The sequence below is a fragment of the Leucoraja erinacea genome, chromosome 4 (assembly GCF_028641065.1).
Source record: "Leucoraja erinacea ecotype New England chromosome 4, Leri_hhj_1, whole genome shotgun sequence".
NCBI lineage: Eukaryota > Metazoa > Chordata > Chondrichthyes > Rajiformes > Rajidae > Leucoraja > Leucoraja erinaceus.
In genome coordinates this window covers 65,064,234-65,085,351 of record NC_073380.1, presented here as the reverse complement: position 1 = coordinate 65,085,351, position 21,118 = coordinate 65,064,234, and the positions used below count along the sequence as shown (strand labels likewise).

Sequence of the window (21,118 nt, the reverse complement as noted above, 5' to 3'; positions counted from 1 at the left end):
TAGGTGGATGGTAGAATCCAGGAGGGAATTGATGGGGAAAGTAGGTAGAACAAAATGGGATTAGTGTAAATGGGTGCTTGATAGACAGCAAAGACGTGGCAGACTGCTTGGATGACTTTGAGAATCTTTGGGTGAGAATAAGTGTGAACATTTTAGTTGAATCCTTTGTCAAAACTAGTGAATATTAGACAGGAAATGTATTTAAAAATTAATAGAATAAGAGAATAATTCTGAAGAAGGGTCTCGACCCGAAACATCACCTATTCCTTCGCTCCATAGATGCTGCCTCGCCCGCTGAGTTTCTCCAGTATTTTTGTCTACCTTTGATTTTTCCAGCATCTGCAGTTCTTTCTTAAACAAGAGAATAAGAATAAGAGAAACATAGAAAATATTTGCAGGAGTAGGCACTGAGTAGGCGAGCATTCAATATGATCAAGGCTAATTATTCAAAATCAGAACCCCGTTCCTGCTTTCTTCCCATATCCCTTGATTCCGTTAGCCCTAAGAGCTATAAATAACTCTCTTGAATACTTCCAGTGAATTGGCCTCCACTGCCTTCTGTGGTAGAGAATTACACAGATTCACAACTCTCTGGATGAAAATGTTTTTCCTCTTCTCAGTGCTAAATGGCCCACCCCTTATTCTTAAACTGTGACCCCTGGTTCTGGACTCCCCCAACATCGGGAACATTTTTCCTGCATTTAGCCTGTCCAATCCCTTAAGAATTTTATATGTTTCTATAAGATCCCCTCTCAACCTTCTAAATTCCAGTGAATGTAAGCCTAGTCGATCCATTCTTTCATCATATGTCAGTACAGGTACTGCCATCCTGGGAATTAACTTGGTGAACCTACGCTCAGGGCTGGATTTACCAATAAGCTAGACAAGCTTAAGCTTAGGGACTCGAGGTCTAGGGGGGGCCTCGCAGAGCCGGATTTACCATTAGGCTTCATAGGCTGAAGCCTGGGGCCTCGAAATCAAGGGGGCCTCTGGCCAAGGCAGGACACCTACCGTTCAACTCTGGGCGTGCCCCCCTCTCTATCTCTCTCTCTCTCCATCTCCCTCCGCTATCCGTGTCCACTTTCGCTGGCATCTGAAAAGTGGTGCAGCTGTGCATATCTGATTTGACCAATACTTGTGGGCTTCATGCACCAGTCCACTTTAAACTCCGCCATCTTGTTGAGATTTGCTAACCATCCTGTGCATCGCTGAGAGAAGGTTTGGGGTATGTTTCCATCCCATCCATGTCTTTTCTTACAGAGCTCCTGCATATTCAGCTTGGCTGACAGCAGCAGGGCAGCCATTTTCGTCCCTGCTGTCGTTGTCTCCTCTCAGCGGACCATAGATGACCCACCCCAGCAGGGTCCTCACAGCATATGGTCAATCCCCTTGGCTGTTGACAGCTCCCAAGGTTCGAATACCTTTGAAGCATTTGTCTCGATGAGCAGGTCAATGCCAGAGTCTATTTCAGGAATCTTGATGTCCTTCAAGTAAGGCCATTGTATCAGATCTTCCTTTCTGGGAATGTTTAGCTGGGAAACAGGCATGGTCTTATGTGTGAACACATCAGATAGTTGAATAAAATCGTCTTTGTCCAGACTAGATATTTCCAAACCTGAGATATGTTGACTGATCATAGGCTTCACGGTTCATGGTACGCAAGAGAATATTGGTCTTCAGTCCTGTAATGTTCAGCCTTCTCATCAAGCTTTCTGTGCAAAAGGTCGATGAACTTCCATGATCCAAACATGCTTAAGTTTGCAACACTGTGTCCCCCTTGTGGCTCTTTACTGGTACAATTGAGAAGATGCAGGTTTTGTCACCGGCCCCAATATGCCCACACATATGAAGTGAGAGAACAGCATTACTCACAATTGGTTTCTCATTCTGTTCTGTATGTTCTGGTTTCTTCTCTTTGTCCTTTTGTTCAATGTAAAGTATTTCAGGATGATTTTGGTTGCACACATCACGTCAAACGACTCTTGCAGTCTCTGCTCATGTGTCCTATTTTCAAACATCCATAACAGACTCCCTTCTCTTTTAAGAAGTCTGTCTTTTCTCCATGCCCCTGATCTGTGGACACCGCCCCAATGTGTGACCACTTTTATTACAGAACAACCAAGAACCTTGAGAATTGGTGGTGGATACATTTCTTTTCATTCCATTTGTTGTCAGATTTTCTTGCGCTGGTGTTTCTACAGGTATTATAGTTGTTGCAAAACTGCTTCCTCTTGGTTTTGACCTTTCTTTTGCTTTAGCAAAAGTAGAGCATCCTGGATGCTTCCAAAAAGTGGATCTGACAGTATCTTGACGTCTCTCTATGAAGTCTACCAGGTCAGAAAATCTAGCTCGATGGCCACGTTGTTCCTGGAGCTGACATGCCCTATTCTTCCACTTGTCCCTGAGCTTGTAAAGCAGTTTTAGAACGATGGTCCTCATATTGGAAGCAACATTAATTTCCTCCATATAGGTGAGATGTTCCATTGCATTGCAACAACCTCTAAAGAACAGTGTGAACACTTGCAATGCCTTCACATCCTCTGACCTGATCACTGACCAGGCAAATGCCTTGTCCATATATGCAGTGGCAATTTAATGTTCATCACCAAAATGTTCTTAAAGCAGATTTTTTGCTCTTTGATAGCCCTGGGCTGGAGGCAAATGTTGGCAGCTGCAGACTAAGTCTTTTGAATGCTCTCTTGTATATTGGTCAAGAAAATGCAAGCCGTCACTGTAATCATTCATCCTTCTTTCCACTCCTCATTCAAATGCCCTGATGAAAATTTTATACTGCAAAGGATCACCATCATAAACAGGAATGTCTCTTGATGGTAAAGTAGAAGAGAGATTTTGTTGAGCCAGAAGAGCCGTGATGTCATTTTGCCTCTGAATTAGGTTACAGATATCACCTTGGCTTCCATCAGTCAGTACAGGAGGGGTACTGCGAACATGCCCCTGCACATCCTTTTGCACATGAGTCTGTACATTTTGCCTTTGAAGAGAGTATTGAGTTAGATGGGTCACATCATGAGCTCTAACAGATAGTTCATGAATTGTTTATTTTGGTCTAACAACCTGTTGCACTTGATCAGGTAAGTATTCTTTTGCATGTGGATTTAATTTAGCTGATATTTCCTTTTGAGCAGTTTCTTTTCTCATTTAAGAGCTCATCCCATCATATACTCAAGAGCTGCTTCTTGATCTCATGGCCTCAAATACATTGATCTTTGCAGTGTCTGCCAGTTCTGTCCCTAGTTCCAGCTGTTCTTTCTTTCTTTTCAATTGTTCTTCGTGTGCATCAAGCTCATGCCTTTTCTTCAGGGCAGCAACCCGTTCCATGAGAGCAACATTTTGTGCCTGAGCTTTAATGCAAGCAGAGGACATTGAAGATGCACGGTGGCACAGCGGTAGTGATGCTGTCTTACAGCAAAATGCAGCGCCAGAGACCCGGGTTCGATCACCGACTACGGGTGCTGTCTGTATGGAGTTTGTATGTTCTCCCTGTGATCTGTGTGGGTTTTATCCGAGATCTTCAGTTTCCTCCTGCGCTCCAAAGACGTACAGGTTAAATTGGCTTGATAAAAATGTTAAATTGTTCAAGTCGGCAATATGCAGAGTACTGCCCTGCCAACTACAAAATTCAGAAGGTTCAGGATGAAGAACTAGATTTGTAGCTTAGTTTAGGTTTTGAGGCATTTGGAACATTGTCATCAGGCCCCAATGTCATCTGAGTTTCCAACAATCTGTTATATGGCACCTTCAACAATGGATTGTGTAATTTGCTGTCCAACATCAGATAACCACACCTTTACATCTTGTATAAAACCATTAAAAGTTTCAATTTTTTGTTGAAACCGATGGTTTTGCTTCTCAAGCTCATTATCAGGCAGTGGTAACTTCACCAAATGACATGCCTTTCTTTGACTTCATCACAGGGCTTGATTAATTGAACCAGGTTAGATTGTACTTCATTTGCATTTTCCTTTGATTTCATGAGCTCTTTCATCATTTCCATTAACTTAACTTGTTTACATCTCGAGTTTCTTGTCGTCTGACAATTTTCAATGAGCAATTCTAAGCCTTTGGCAGTGGATTTAATAACCCTTTTTTCAGAATCCTTTCCAACATCGCCATCTTGTGACTCAGCATCAGATCTGACAACAGGCATACTTGTTCACTATCCCTTTAAGACTTGTTGATGTGAAAACCGTATGCCAACCGCACAATGTTTCAAACAACTGATATTGTTGTGTGATTATAGCATTCAGTCAATTAACTCCATTACAGTAAACGTTTTCCAATACAGCTTATCATATATAGCTTCTCCAATAAAGCTCAATGCTGTACATACTCACTCTCCCTGTGCATTGGCTTTCGGGGTTTCCAATCTCCGTCAGTCAGATTAGCGCAGGTGGCGACAATCTCCAGTTGAATGGGGATGGCTGTGTCAGGTTTGTGAAATAAAACAATCCCTGTTCCATTTGAATGATTCACAAGCTCAAGTTTCACTCATAAAGCAAGTTCTCACTTAAGTGTAATGGCAAATTTTCAACTTTTCCAGTGCCCTCTTTTCCAGTTGCCATTGATACACAGGTACAGTTGGAGTGATCTTACGCAGACCCAATAGAACAGATCTTCCAGTCGTTATTTCCAGTGTATTTGGTTGTTTATTGAGGTAGTTGCACAAACAAAGAGATGAATGTACCAGGTTTTCCTAATTCTGCATGCAAGTTGTAGCTGGCTGCTCTGTCCCTGGTCTGCTGAGAACTGTATGCGCTCCCTCCCTGTGCCTGCCCCTTCCTGTCCCCTATGCCCTTATATATACACCACCCTGTACATTTAATGACCTCCCCCAAGTGTCCAAAATAATACTGCAATATATATACCTGTATAAGCAAAATAATATGAGATGCCAACAATAAATATAAATGGCTCCCACAGCCAACATAAAATTGGGAGGGATCATTATGTCAGAAATCTGTGTTGTGTTCCTGCCAACCTTGCAGGTACTGAGTTTCAAATCATAATTTTTCCTCACATTTTCCTATTGCCCCAGAATTTGTATTGTGTTGTTGAACCATCTGCTATTCAGAATATTATACACTTCTGTCAGAACTCTTGATCTGCTTTGCTCCAATCTCACCTTGTGAATTAAAACCATCCCATAAATCATTCCAAGAAATTATTTTGCATCATCCCATAGCCATTATGTCCATACTAAAGTGTGGTGGGCAGATTTGGACTAATTGGGGTTGGTGGGGGCGCTGCGAGACAGCTGTCCTGCCAGCAGCTTGTTTGTCATTTCTACTTCTTTTTGTTTTTTTTGGTGTATCTAGTGTTACCTTGGGTGTCTCTCAGTATGTCTTATGTGGCGGGTGGTGAGGAGGGGTAAGGGGGAAACCGCTTTTGGCCGCCTCCTCCACAGAGAGGCGTATTTTTCCATGTCGCCTCCCTCGCGGCCTAACACCATGGATTGGAGCGGCCTTTCCCAGAGACGAGCCTGGAGCATTGGCAGCAGGCGCAGCGTGGACTTTTCATCGCAGAGCAGGGGGTTGCCAGAGAGGAGTGCTCCAATCGCTGGCCTAGTGACTTTGGCACCGTGGGGACTGGGGTCTGCGGAGCTTCTAGCCATGGGCGTGGAGTTGAGTTATCATACAGAGCCTGGGATCCCTTGCTGGGGATCGCCGAGAAGAGCTCCGACTGCTGACCCGCGGCCTATGACATCCTGAAGCCGCAGTCTGCAGAGCTTCTAGCCGTGGGCGCGGCATGAACTTACCACCCGGAGCCTGGGATCCCTCGCCGGGGGTTGCCAGAGAAGAGCTCTGACTGCCGGCTTGCTGCCTATAACATCCTGAAGCCGCGGACTTCAGTAGGAAAGTACTGATTCGGGACCTCCATGCCGTGAAGTGTGTTCCACCTAATTTGAGGAAGGACATTCTTGCTATTGAGGGAGTGCACTGTAGGTTTACAAGGTTAATTCCCGGGATGGCGGGACTGTCATGTGCTGAGAGAATAGAGCAGCTGGGCTTGTGTACTCTGGAGTTTAAAAGGATGAGAGGGGATCTTATTGAAACATATAAGATTATTAAGGGTTTGGACATGCTAGAGGCAGGAAACATGTTCCTGATGTTGGGGGAGTCCAGAACCAGGGGTCACAGTTTAAGAATAAGGGGTAAGCCATTTAGAATGGAGATTAGGAAACACTTTTTCACAGAGTTGTGAGTCTGTGGAATTCTTTGCCTCAGGGCTAGATTGGGTTCTTAAAGATAGCTGAGTCAGGGGATATGGGGAGAAGGCAGGAAAGGGGTACTGATTGGGGATGATCAGCCATGATCTCATTGAATGGCGGTGCTGGCTTGAAGGGCCGAATGGCCTACTCCTGCACCTATTGTCTATTGACTAATATCCCATATGCTGTACTGAACACTCTCTCAACATATCCTGTCGCAAAGATTTATGCATGTGTACACCCAACTCATTCTTCCTGTTACACAGACAAAGACTATGCTCTTCAATATCAACAACAACCTTTGTGTTGTCTACAAATTTACAAGCCATATCTCCTATGCGTGCGTTCAGTTTGTTACTGAATACAACAAACACCAAGAGTCCCAGGCGTGATCCCTGTCATAAACCTCATTGCCCATTACCCTCTGCTTCCTATCACACCGCCAGTTTTGGATCAAATTGCAACTCCTTGGTTCACTCATCCCTTCCCACCCAAACAAACCCATCCCTGGCATTTTTGTGCAGCTGCAGATTTGGCACCATTTTGCCAAATACCTGTGCTTGGTCCACCAAGGCCTACTAGATCGCCCGGTTGCTAACCATTTTAACTCCTCTTTCCATTCCCATACTGACCTTTCTGGATTGGGCACTTATTGCCAGACTGAGGCCACACGCTAGCTGGAGGAACAGCACCTCATATTCCATATTGAGTAGTTATTCCCAATGGTACAAACATTGAATTATCCAACTTTAGGTAACTACAAAAGTTTTGCACAAAAACAATTCCAAAGTCTTCAATCCTTTTCTCTGATACTTGTTTGTAGACCCGAGAGACCTAGGCGAGCAGGTATATGGTTCCATGAACGTGGAACACAAGTGGGCAGACATCATGTTATAGTTGTGTAAGACATTGGCAAGAATACATCCGGAGGTGTACAGTTTTGTTTACTGTGCTATAGGAAGGATATCATTAAATTTGAAAGGATACACAATAGATTTGAGGATGTTACCGGGTCTGGAGGGTTTCAGTTATAAGGAGAGGCTGGATTGTCTGTGTTTTTTCCCCCTGAAGTGTGGAAGCAGAAGGATGACTTTGTTGAGGTGTATAAAATCATGAGGGGCTTAGAATAGGTGAATAGCCAGTCTTTTCCCCAGTGTAGGGGAATCAAAACTATAGGGCACAGTTTGGAGATGAGGGGAGAAGATTTAAAAGGGACCTGAGGGACAACCTTTTCCTCACAGAGGGTGGTACATACATGGAACCAGATGAAGTGGTAGAGATGTGTACAATTATAATATTTAAAAGAAATGTGGACAATTATGTGCATAGTAAATGTTTGGAGGAATATGAGTCGGGTACAGACATGTTTGACTAGACTTGGTTGGACAACTAGATCAGCATGGACAAGTTGAACAAAGGGTCTGTTTCCTTTGTTGTGCAGCCCTGATCGATTACTCGGATTCTATGAGGCGGGGTTTGTTTTATGGGCAGACAGTGGCGCAGTTGGTAGACCTGGTGCCTCAGTGCCAGAGACCTGGATTTGATCCTGACCTCAGGTGCTGTCTATGTGGAGTTTGCATGTTCTCCCTTTCCTTCCACATCCCATTAACATTGGTTAATTGGTAATTGTAAATTTCCCCTTGTATGTAGGGAATGGATGGAAAGTGGGATAATATAGATCTAGTGTGAATGGCTGATTGATATTTGGCGTGGACTCAATTTGTTTGAAGGGCCCGGTTCCATGCTATATTCTTCAATCAATTAAAAAGAGTTGTATTGCATTGCCATCAGCTCCCTCTGGTGGTTAGATGGCATCAAGAAAAGATAATTATTTTGCGTAAGCACATTTTAGAGTGGTATTCATAGCACTTTTTAATTGAAAGCAAGCATTATATTAATTGGTGCCAGAGAATAAAATATGGCTGAACACGATTTGACAAGAGTAATCCTTACTATTTATGAGATTTTAATGCGTTTTCTTGATTGCAGCTGAGGAGCAGTATTTTGTTTCAGTGATATTGTTTCTATTTTTGCTGACATCCATTGTATTCAGATAGCGCGCACACAGAGCTGACCACAACTGGTACTTCATATTCGCTCAGACTGAACATGCAGATAAAAAATAATACTCTTTTACTAAAAATATGTATGGCAGAAGGAAATGGAGAAGTCTGTTTTGTTTGGAAGAACTGATTTGGCAAACCAGGAGAGAGGGGAGGAAAGGGGGAGAGAGGGGTACTTCATATTCGCTCAGGGCAGACTAAAAAATGTATGGGGATGGAGGGTTTTGAGGAGAACTGATTTGGAGAGGGGGGGAAAGGGGGAGACAAAGGGGGGAGGGGTAGAGGAGGAGAAGAGGCAGGGTTGGGAGAGATGGGGGGAGGGGGAGAGAGGGGGGAGAGGAGGGGGAGAGAGAGGGAGAGGGCAGACTTGAACTTGGCGATCGGGCGGTGTGGACGGGGCCGACTGCGAGTGGGCGGCGGGCCTCGGCAGCACTCGGGACCTTGCCGGTCCACTGAAGCCCTCGGAAGCTCTTAGGACCTTGCGGGACCTCTGAAGCCCTCGGAAGCCCAACCAAATTACTGCGTGTTCAGTGGCTTCAATCCAGAGCCTTTGGGGGGGGGAGGGCTGTTGGCCAAGTGCGAGTCGACTGCGGGCGGGAGGCGACAAAATGACTGCGAGTCGGGGGGGGAGGGGGGGTTACGTAACTCGCAGCTCATGGATAACTGCCAGCAGGCTGCGCGTTGAAAACTCTGCGCAGCTGGCCGCAAGGAGCAGAGCCATTGTGACGTCATCAGCTCGTTAGCTTTAAAAAATATTTCAGATTTTTGGACATTTTAATTAAAAAATCAAGAAATAGTGAATCAAATTTTCAGATAAGGCGATTTTTGAAATCTTGAGGTAAATAATATGTAACATTTTCACCGTTAGCGCGTCGTGTTTTCGAGGAGATGTGAATCACAGACAAACACACAAATATACACACAAATACATCCACATCCAAGATCAGAGTTTTATAAGTATACTAGACCAAGTGCAGACCCGTTGGGTCTGTTCCCCGAACGTGTGGTTGCGGGGGAAGGGGGGGGGGGCGGCATGCGGCGTCACGCACACTAACTATCCCCCCCCGCACACACGCTAACTACCCCCATTGATATATTAATATTATTAATTTGCTCCTTTTAACCCATGACCGCCCTATCCACTGACCCATAGCCCCCAACTTGCAGGCGCGTCTAGAGAGGGAGGGGGGGGAGTTAGAGAGTGAGGGCAGAGAGAGAATGGGGAGAGAGAGAGAGAGAGAAAGGGGCAGATACAGAAGGGCTAGAGAGAGAGGAGGGAGAGGGGGGGAGGTGTGAGAGAGAGAGGGGACGAGAGAGGGGGGGAAAGGGAGGGGATGGGGTGGAGGAAAGGGGGGTAGGAGAGGGTGAAAGGGGATTTAGGAGAGGGAGGGAGGGTGGGGGGGGAGGGCAGGGGGGTGGTGGGGGAGGGCAGGGGTGGGGAGAGAGAGAAGGGAGGGGGGAAGAGAGAGGGGAGGAAAGAGCGAGATGGGGAGAGAGAGAGGGGGAGAGACAGGGACGTCACACGTTCAGAATGTTCTGGAAATGAAGCGTCCGCGTCTCATGCATGAAAGCTGTCGGCAGCTCTATGTAATTCTGGGGAGGACCCCCCCCCCCCCTCACACACACACAGCAGGTCAGATCTAAGCTGTAAATGAAGACAGCAATGTTTTTTTTTTTAACTGTCTTTGGCATTTGGAAAAGGCATTGTGAGGTCAGCAGCTGGGCAACATTAATATTTTTTTAATGTCAGTTTGGTGATAAATTTTAGTAAATATCTCGGGAAATAATCGACAAAATTTATAGAGGATTGGATTTTTGAAATCATAAGGAAATTTTCTACCAGAAGATGTAAAAATTTCACTGTTATTGTAACATCAGCAGCTGGGCAGCGGTCAGATTTTTTTTTTAAAAAAGGTCAGATTGTTCAACAATTTTTATTAAAAAGTCAGGAAAATAATGTACCAAAGGTACAGAGGAGTGGATTTCTAAACTCGCAAGGAAAATCTCTACTGAAATATGTAAACATTTTCCCATTTCGGCATCTGGTTTTCGAGGAGATACGTTTCACATGCAAAATGACACACACACACCCACACACACGCATGCATGCATGCATGCACACACACACACAGAGTTTTAATTGATATATGATTTATGATATGATAGATATAGTTAAATAAGTTAAATGAGTGCCCCATTACCAACTCGTATAATAACGTGTAAATTCATTAGTTGGAATCAGTTGTGTGAAACTTGTTGGCAGCTATGTGAAACTTGCTGGTAGATTTGAGAGATTGCTGAACATTGAATCTTAAATGGCTGTGGAGAAAATGTTGTGGGATTATAATTTCGTAGAAAATACATATTTGGAGGAGGCTGCATCATGTGAAGCATACATTTTGAAACAAGTTTGAAACAAGTTTATTCATGGATAACCCCTTGAGATGGACAGTCATCTCGTTTTCGAGGGGGTCCAACATAAAACATACAGCACAAGACATAACATACATAAAGGCTCTCATTGACCCACCTACCCACACACCAATTCCATAACCCCTCCATCCCCACTTGTTATAGTTTATAACAATTGTTAATTGACTTTACATATCCAATAATAATAACAGTTATATGTTACAGCGCAAGCAGGTCATTGATATTTTATCGGAATGGTAGTGGAAGTCAAGTAGGCACAAGATTTAGAAACAAAGAACATAGAAAATAGATGCAGGAGTAGGCCATTCGGCCCTTCGAGCCAGCACCACCATTCAATATGATCATGGTTGATCATCCAAAATCAGTACCGCGTTCCGGCTTTTTCCCCATATCCCTTGATTCCCTTAGCCTTAAGAGCTAAATCTTTGAACTTTAAACTTGAAAATATCCAGTGAATTGGCCTCCACTACCTTCTGTGGCATTCTCTAATTCCACAGATTCACAACTCTCTAGGTGAAAATGTTTTTCCTCATCTCAATCCTAAATGGCCTACCCCTTATTCTTAAACTGTGACCCCTGGAACTGGACTCCCCCAACAGCGGGAATATTTTTCCTGCATCTACCCTGTCCAATCCTCCAAGAATGTTATATCTTTTCTTATATTTAACGTTCTTTATTATAAAATCCCGTCTCATCCTAAATTCCAGAGAGTACAAGCCCAGTTGACCCATTCTTTCATCATATGTCTGTCCCGCCATACCGGGAATTAACCTGGTGAACCTACACTGCATTCCTTAAATTAGGAAGTGGCGGCGCCTAACGGCAGCGGCTCGACTACAGTCGTCTGTCTTTTTTTTTTTGTCTTGTTAAATGTATGTCTTCGAGTTAGGTTTTATTATTTTTTTTAGCTGTGTATATGTGGGGGGTGGGGGGGGGGGGGGGCTGTGGGGGAAACCGTTAATCTCTTCCCTGTGCGGGGACCCGACTATTCCCTGTCGGGTCTCGGATGTCGTTGGGCCTAACATCGTGGAGCCGGCGGCGACCTCCGGCCGGGACTAACCTGAGGGCTCCAGTTGCAGAGCCTGCGGAACTGACATAGCGGAGCTGGCCAACTTCGGAGCGGGAAGAGCTGTGGTGGCGCGCGGCTGCGACCCGACTTTTGGAGTTCGGAGGCACCGGCCGCAGACCCGGTGGATGGGAACATCGGGAGCTCCAAGTCCCTGGTGGGAGACCGCTTTTCTGAGCTCCGCAACGACGACTTCTCCCGCTGGAATCGCGGGTTTAAGGACATGGAGCCGGGGCCTAACATCGCCCGGCGTGGCTTAAACGGCCTCACGACTTACCATCGCCCGCCGGGGGCTTTAACATCGGAGCCCCAGTTCGCCTCGACACTGCAGTTGGACTGCTGGACCACGGGAGAAGGAACAAAGGGAAGAGATAAAGACTTTGCCTTCCATCACAGTGAGGAGATGTTGGAGACTCACTGTGATGGATGTTTATGTAAACTGTGTTAAGTGTGGGTCTTGGATTGTGTTGTAATGTAAAACATTGTAGAAATGGAATTTCGTTCAAACCCAGGTTTGAATGACAATGAATAGCATTCTATTATATTCTATTCTATTCTATTCTATTCTATTCTAGGAGACCAAAATTGCACAGGCGTGGTCTCACGAGGGCCCTGTACAACTGCAGTAGGACCTCATTGCTCCTAAACTCAAATCCTCTCGTAATGAAGGCATACATGCCATTGGCTTTCTTCGCTACCTGCTGTACCTGCATGCTTACTTTCAGTGGCTGATTTACAAGCACACCCAGGTCTCGTTGCACCTCCCATTCTCCTAATCTGACACCATTCAGATAATAATCTGCTACTAAAGGGGATAACCTCACATTTATCCATATTATTCTGCATCTGCCATGCATCTGCTCACTCACCCAACCTATCCAGGTCACCCTGCAGCCTCATAGCATCTCCTCGCAGCTCACACTGCCACCCAGCTTTATGTCATCCGCAAAGTTAGAGATGTTACATTTAATTCCCTTGTCTAAATCGTTAATATATATTGTAAACAATTGGGGTCCCAGCACCGAGCCTTGCGGCACATTACTAGTCACTGCCTGCCATTCTGAAAAGGACCCGTTCATTCCTACTCTTTGCTTCCTTTCTGCCAACCAGTTCTCTATCCATGTCAATACCCTACCCCCAATATCATGTGCTATAATTTTGCACACTAATCCCTTGTGTAGGAACTTGTCAAAGACTTTTTGAAAGTCCAGATACACTACAGCCACTGGCTCTCCCTTATCCATTCTACTTGTTACATCCTCAAAAAATTCCAAAAGATTAGTCAAGCACGATTTCCCCTTCATAAATCCATCTCGTTTGACTATTTGACTGATCCTGCCACTGCTTTCCAAATGCACTGCTATAACATCTTTAATAATTGATTCCAACATTTTCCCCAATACCAATGTAAGGCTCTGGCCTATAATCCCCTGCTTTCTCACTCCCTCCTTTCTTTAAAAGTGGAGTTACATTGGCTACCCTCCAGTCCACAAGAACTGATCCTTTGGAAAATGATCACCAATGCATCCACAATTTCTAGGGCCACCTCCTTGAGTACTCTAGGATGCAGACCATCTGACCCGGGGGATTTATTTGCCTTCAGTCCCAACAGTTTACCAAACACCATTTTCTGACCAATTTGGATTCCCTTCAGTTTCTCCCTCCCACTAGATTTCCCCTTCATAAATTGTTCCCCTAGTACTTCCGGGAGTTTGTTTTTGTCTTCCTTAGTGAAGACAGAACCAAAGTACTTGTTTAACTGTTCTGCCATTTCTTTTGTTTTCCATTATAAATTCACCTGTCTCTGACTGTAAGGGACCTACATTCATCTTCACTAATCTTTTCCTTTTTACATACCTATAGAAACTTTTACAGTCAGTGTTCATATTTCCCGCAAACTTTCTTTCATACTCTTTTCCCCCCTTAATTAACCCCTTTACCCTCTTCTGTCGAGTTCTAAATTTCTCCCAATCTGGTTTGCCGCTTCGTCTGGCCAATTTATATGCCTCTTCCTTGGCTTTAACACTATCCTTCACTTCCCTCAGCCATGGTTGAGCCGCCTTCCTGTTTTATTTTCTCGCTAGACAGGGATGATTAATTTCTGGAGTTCATCCATGCGGTATTTAAATCTTCGCCATTTGCATCTCCACTGTCCAACCCTTTACTGAGTGACTCAATTAGGGCCAGTCGTGATCAAATCCTAGCCGAAAAAATTCATTGTTTAAGAGGGAACTGCAGATGCTGGAGAATCGAAGGTTACACAGAAAAGCTGGAGAAACTCAGCGGGTACAGCATCTATGGAGCGAAGGAAATAGGCAACGTTTCGAAACGTCTGAAGAAGGGTTTCGGCCCGAAACGTTGCCTATTTCCTTCGCTCCATAGATGCTGCTGCACCCGCTGAGTTTCTCCAGCTTTTCTGTGTAACCTTCGAAAAGATTTCATTGATGTGCTGGCACATATCATTAGAATTAATGACTGCAAACAGACTGCGTCTGTTTGCCATGTATATATTGTACCAAGGAGCATTTGTCAAGGAAGATCATGACAAACTGGAGTAACTATTCAATATGAAACCTATTGAGAAGAGTTGTAAAGGATTTTGTTTGCATAAATTAGGTTAGGAGGATGTTTTTCCTAGATGGCTATTGTGTACCCACTCTAAGATAATTCTACTGAATCTTTGCATACCAATGAAGGAGAAAGGTGTTGATGTTGTTTGAAATAAAAACAGAAAATGGTGGAAATAACGAGCAGGCAGACAGCATCCGGGAAGAGAGAAATATAATTTCTAGTTGGGTCAATGATCTTTTGTAAGAACTGGAGTTCCAGTACCAGTGATATGTGAACTGGAATTTAAACAGCAATTGGCCAGATGTTACATGGAAACTCATTCACTATTCTTTGTGCCTACACTGGAGAAAGGATCAAAATTACAGCAATGTTGTAAAGCTGCAGTGGTGAAAGTGAAGAAAGTGCTCTGCTGGTTCAAAGATCAAATTTGATAAGCATGAAAAAACTGTATCAAGTGTATTTGACAAAACTTGAGATATTCTGTGCTGATCTTGGAAGCATTCATGGTATGAACGCAAAGATTCACCAGACAAAGAATGTTATACAGTACTGAGGTATTACCGAGAAAAGGCTAAGTTTCTAATTTCATTATCAGAACGCATCACGTTTTACTACAGAGAGAGACAAGGGACTGCAGGTGCTGGAATCTTGAGCATCAAGGAAACAATCTGCTGGAGAAATGCAGCAGGTCAGGGAACATCTGAGGAAGGAAATAGACGATAATTTGGGTTAGGACCGTTCTTCAGGCTGATGAAGAGTCCCGACACGTAGCATTTGTTAAAGCTAGAGATTAACCCTACTGTATTTTCCAAGGATGCAAGGTAGAAGAAGGAACAACATAGCTGCCTGTCCTGCTGAGTTACTCCAGCATTTTGTGTCTATCTTCGATTTAAACCAGCATCTGCAGTTCTTTCCTATATAACATAGCATGTTTGTTTTGCCCTTTTTAAGTGGCTGATTTTCTATTTGTACAAGATGTTGCATCTTTATTGTGTAAAACAGACCTGTAGGCCATTTGGATGATAGTTGCATGATGACGCATCAACAAGACCACCTCATAGTATTATTTTGTAATCATCAGATGAAGACCGATGGAAGTTCATAAAACAATAAATTTCCTGATCTACTGCAGTTGATGTAATGAAGGACACAATGTGGAGAGAGATGTTACCATCCATTGGTAATGCTTCAGCACTAGTTGAGTTCCGTCATTCAAAACAAGTAAATACACTACCAAATAAAACATAGTAGACTTCTTTCATTTCTAGACTCCATCCTTTTTCCCTTTGACCAATTGCATTCCACTTACATCAGGGACAACTTTTGTGCTCTCCATAACTTCAATAACTTTCAGTTTGCTAGTCCCCACAGGCTCATCTTTATCTTTGATGTCCACACTCTATACATCACCATCTCCCATTAGGGAGATCTTTGCCCCCCCGCGCTATTAACACACACTCCAAGTAAAGATCCAACAAGTTTATTGGAATTTAATAATATTACACAACATGTTGACATCACCGTAGCTGCATATCGACCTCCAGCTGGTGCCTGGAAAAGTTAGTATTAAATGGGGACTATGTGGTAAAACCTGGACTGGATTATAGATCCGAGTGGTGTGTAACATATGTGTGTTAATATTGGTGAACATATAGCTAGAGCAGATCTACAAGTAGTATTGTATATTGCTCCCATTTGTTCATTACTTTAATTTTTTTAAATAATTAGTGACAAAATAACTAATTAATTCCTCCTCTCTTATGAATGCTGTGTTCTGGATTCTCACCAACAGACCCGTTTCCTTTCAATTTCAGTTCTTTCCTCCGATATGAAAAGAAATGACAGAGATGTTAGAGTACCAACAATGGCTCAAACAAATGGAATTCAAGGGTGTAAGGCCAAAAGTCTTCAACATTTATTCAAGGAATCTACATGTGCTGCATCTGAGCTACACACATTAAGGTAAGAATAGCTACAAATGAATTAAACATGTGCCAAAGAAAGAACATCGAAACGCACAAAAAAAATCGGACTTTGATCGGACTTCACCTTGCAGTAAACGTTATTCCCTTATCATGTATCTATACATTGTAAATGGCTCAATTATAATCATGTTTTGTCTTCCTGCTGATTGGATAGCCCGCAACAAAAGCTTTTCACAGTACCTCGGTGTACATGACAATAAACTATGATTATAAAAAGGTAATTTGGCCCCTTGATTCTACTCCACCATTGAATATCATTATGGCAATTCAAATTTAATACCATATTCTTTCTCCCCACACTCCTTGATACTTTCTGTGGCTGGTCTTTCCTTTATTTTAAGTTATTTTCTTATTTTTATTCAATACTAGACCAAGTGCAGATGTTCCCCCAATGTGCGGTTGTGGGGGGGGGGAGGCGGCATGCAGCATCACACACTAAACTACCCCCCTCCCGCACTCACGCTAATAGAGGGGAGGAGGGGGGAGAGAGAGAGAGAGGGGAGGGGGGGGAGAGAGAGAGGAGAGACGAGAGAGGGGAGAGAGGGGGGGGAGGGGAGGGAGAGGGGGAGGGGAGGGGAGGAGGAGAGGAGGAGGGGGGGGGGGGGGAGAGGGGGAGAGGGGGGGGGGGGGGGGGAGGGGAGAGGGGGAGGAGAGAGGAGAGGGGGGGGGAGGAGGTGAAGAGGGGAGGAGGGGAGAGGAGGGGGGGGGGGGGGAGAGGAGGGGGGGGGAGGGGAGGGGGGGTGAGGGGGAGGAGGGAGAGGGGGGGGGGGGAGGAGGGAGTGGGGGGGGGGGGGGGAGAGGAGAGGGGGGAGAGGAGAGGGGGAGAAGAGGAGAGGGAGGGAGGGGGAGGGGAGGGGGAGGAGAGGGGGGGGAGGAGGAGGGGGGGGGAGAGGAGAGGGGAGAGGAGAGGAGAGGGGGGGGGGGGAGGAGGAGAGGGGAGGAGGAGAGAGAGGGGGGGAGGAGAGGAGGGAGGGCAGGGGGAGAGAGTGCCTTTTTACTTCAACACAAACCCAAACAACCATTTGCAGGCAATGCTTTTTTTACCTCTAACCATATTTTCATTTTCAAACCAAATTAAGGGTACTCACAGTGCTGTAGACATTGTCAGTATCATTCAAAGCTCTGATTGAGGCACACCACTTGCAGAGACTGATTGAGGCACGCCACTTGCAGAGGCTGATTGAGGCACACCACTTCCTGGTTTTATAGTCCCTCCACCTCCCTCCAGCAGGGGCAGCAGAGAGAATGGGGATTGTTGTAAAAACATTAATATCTCTGTCAATTTTCATCGACGGGAAAAATCCTCAGCACACACGAGGCGGAGGGGGGCTCTGAGTGAGGTGGCCAAAAATGACGGCCGTAGGTGGCGGTGTTCTCTCGGAAACCGCAGCACAGAAAGCCAAAACCGGTCAAGAACAGAGTTTTAGTAATATATAGATAGATGCTAATTCAGAGAATATGCAAAGCGCAGTGTTTGGCCTAAGTAGCCAACGGTGGTATTTTTTGCCACTTAAGCTTCCCCCTATCCCTCCCCATCAATAATCATGGGTGAGGTGCCAGTGACTGGAAGGTGGTTAATATTGTGCCTCTATTTGAGATCTGCTGAGAGCAAAAGCTGGAGAACGACAGACCAGTGAGCCTTGCACCAGTAGTGGGTAAGCTATTAGAAGGGATTCTGAGAGATGGGATCTATGTGCATTTGGAAAGGCATGGTCTGATTAAGGATGATTAAACTTTATGTATGGGAAATTTTGTGTCTCCAATTTTATTTTTGAAGAGGTTCCCGCATAGATTGATGAGGGCAGTGCAGTGCAGTGGATGTTGTTTACATGGACTTTGACAAGGTGCTGCATGGTATGCTGGTCAAGAATGTGAGATCATGTCAGATCCAGCCAATTGCATTCAGAATTTTCATGAAGGTACCGAATAAATGGTGCTGATAGAGGGTTGTTTTTAAGACTTGAGGCCCTGTAATTAATGATGTACCACAAAGATCGATATTGGATCCACTGATGTTCATTATTTATATTAATTGTTTGGATATGAATGCAGATGGTGGTAAGTTTGTGGATGACAAAATGAATGCAGGAAGAAAATCTATGATTACAATGGGATCTTGAATATATGGACTTCAGCAAACTTTGACAACGTTGTACATGGTGGGCTGCTCTGGAAGGTTGGATCGCATGGGATCCAAGGAGAGATAGCTGAATAGATTTAAAAAAAAATGACTTAATGGAAGGAAGCAGAGGGTGATGGTGGAAGGTTGCTTCTCGGACTGGAGGACTGAGACCAGTGGTGCACCTCAGGGTTCAGTGCAGGCCTGTTACTGTTGGTCATCAATGATTTTGATGAGAACGTACATGGCAAGGTTAGCAAGTTTGCAGATGTTACAAACGTTGCAGATATTGAAGATGGTTGTTAAAAATTGCAGCAGGATCTTGATCGGTTGGCCAGGTGGGCTGAGGAATGGTTGATGGAATTTAATACAGAGAAAGGTGAAATCTAACATGGGCAGGACCTACACAATGAATGGTATTGCTCTGGGGAGTGTTATAAACCAGAAGGACCTAGTAGTGCAGGGACATAATTCCTTGAAGATGGAGTTGCAGATAGATAATGTGGAGAAAAAGGCTTTTGGCACATTGGCCTTCATCAGTCAGAGTATTAAGTATAGAAGTTGGGAGGTTATGTTGCAGTTATATAAGACATTGGTGAGGCCGCATTTAGTGTATTGTGTTCAGTTTAGAGCACCATTTTATAAGAAAGATGTTGTCAAGCTGGAAAGGGTACATAGATTAACGGGGATGTGTCATGGCCGTCCGAAGGGGAGGTGCGTTGGGTGCGACCGCAACCCCCTTTTTTCCCCCAGAGTAAGAAAAAATACTGAGGGGAAATTTTATATATTTTTTTAAATCGGGAATTAAAAAGTCGGAAAAAAATTTGGATAAGGGAGTGCCCATTTCTCCAGGCCCGGGGGGGGGGGGGTGTGCGGTGTCTGCCCGCCCGGTCCAGCATCTCCATCCGCGGTGTCGGAGCCTCACCGACGACTTGCCTGGCGACCAGGAGACCGTCCTCCCGTCGCGAGTGACTGAATCTGAACCCAGCGGCTGTAACCCCAACACCAGATACCGCTGCGGCGGGGCTCGCTCCCCTCGCCTCCCCCCACCGCCGGGGCCCAAGCCATCTTCCCCCCCATGCTACCCCCGCTGGGCCCACGCCACGCCCGCTGGGCCCAAGCCACCCTCGCTGGGCCCACAACACCCCCGCTGACCCCCGCTGGGCCCAAGCCACCCCCGCTGGGCCCATGCCCCCCCCACTGGGCGCGCGCCACCCCCACTGGGCCCACGCCACCGCCAATGACCCCCCACTGGGCCCACGCCACCCCTGCTGACCCCCACTGGGCCCACGCCACCCCCGCTGGACCCACGCCACTTTCCTCTTCATCCACGCCACCCCGGCTGACCCCCCCTGTGCGCCAGAAAGAGGCGTCAAGCCGATAGCCTAATCGTTAAAGAGTTAAAAGATAGCCTAATCGATAAAGAGTTGAGAAGAGGAATCGGAGCTGCCAAGGAAAGGCACTGAGAAGTTGAGGAGCAAGTTCTCAGCTAGTGACTCTTCTTCAGTTTGGAAGGGCATGCAAGAAATCACCAGCTATAAGAGGAAAACCCCCCGCTCTTTGTACAATCGTCAGCTGACGAACTATCTGAATGAGTTTTGCTGCAGGTTTGAAAATCAGAAACGCAACCCTGGTACCCCTTCCCCAACAAACACAGCCAGACCCCAGTCTGCAAAGAATGGACCCTGCACCCTCTCCATCCCATTCACCACTTCACACCCACTTAAGGCAAGACTCCAGGAATGAAAAGAGTGGACCCTCTCCCACCCCCATCAAAACCTCACACCAATTACTCATTTGTAACCAGTACCTGCAAAGATGCACTGTCCCTGCCTGCTTCAAAGTCTCCACTATTGTCCCTGTACCCAAAAAAGGTAAGGATTACTGTTCTAAATGCCTACAGGCTTCTCGCACTGACCTCTGTAGTCAATGAGACAGTTGAAAGGCTTGTGCTGGCCAAGCTGAATATCCCAATCCCTCTGCTGGACCCTCTGCGTTTTGCATATTGAGCCAATAGATCTGTGGATGATGCAGTCAATCTGGGCCTACACTTCATCCTCCAGCACCCAGACCGCCAGGGGACCTATGCGAGGATTTTGTTTGTTGATTTTAGCTCTGCATTCAACACCATCGTGCCAGAGCTACTACGCTCCAAACTTTCTGATTTGACTGTGCCTGAACCCCTCTGTCGGTGGATCACCAGCTTTCTGACTGACAGGAAGCAGCATGTGAGACGGGAAAGCATATCTCGGACCGGCAAACGCTCAGCATAGGAGCACCGCAAGATGCGTACTCTCCCCTCTCCTCTACTCTCGCCACACCAATGACTGCACCTCCACAGACACCTCTGTCAAGCTTCTCAAGTTTGCGGACGACACAACCCTGATTGGACTGATCCAGGATGGGGATCTCTGTACTCTTTTCAATTTGACATCTTTCCTATAACATGGTGGGCAGAACTGAACACAATATTATAAATGTGGTCTCACCAACGTCTTATACAACTACAACATGACCTCATAACTTTTATACTCAATACTCTGACTGATGAAGGCCAAAGTGCCAAAATACGTTTTGACCACCTGATATACCTGCGACACGACCTTCAAGGAACCATGCAACCATCAACCATTTGTAGGCTATTGTAGCCCA

The 21,118-nt window shown here is 45.4% G+C and overlaps 1 protein-coding gene across 1 annotated transcript in view; it reads left to right on the top strand.

Annotated features, from left to right (window-relative positions):
• The window catches only part of si:ch211-171b20.3 (uncharacterized), a 65,331-nt gene that overhangs the window by 18,393 nt on the left and 25,820 nt on the right, over window positions 1-21,118 (top strand). Inside the window, exon 3 of the mRNA XM_055634489.1 lies at window positions 16,177-16,324. Within this exon, the coding sequence (XP_055490464.1) occupies window positions 16,177-16,324 (148 nt within the window). The remainder of the gene's footprint in view (window positions 1-16,176; window positions 16,325-21,118) is intronic.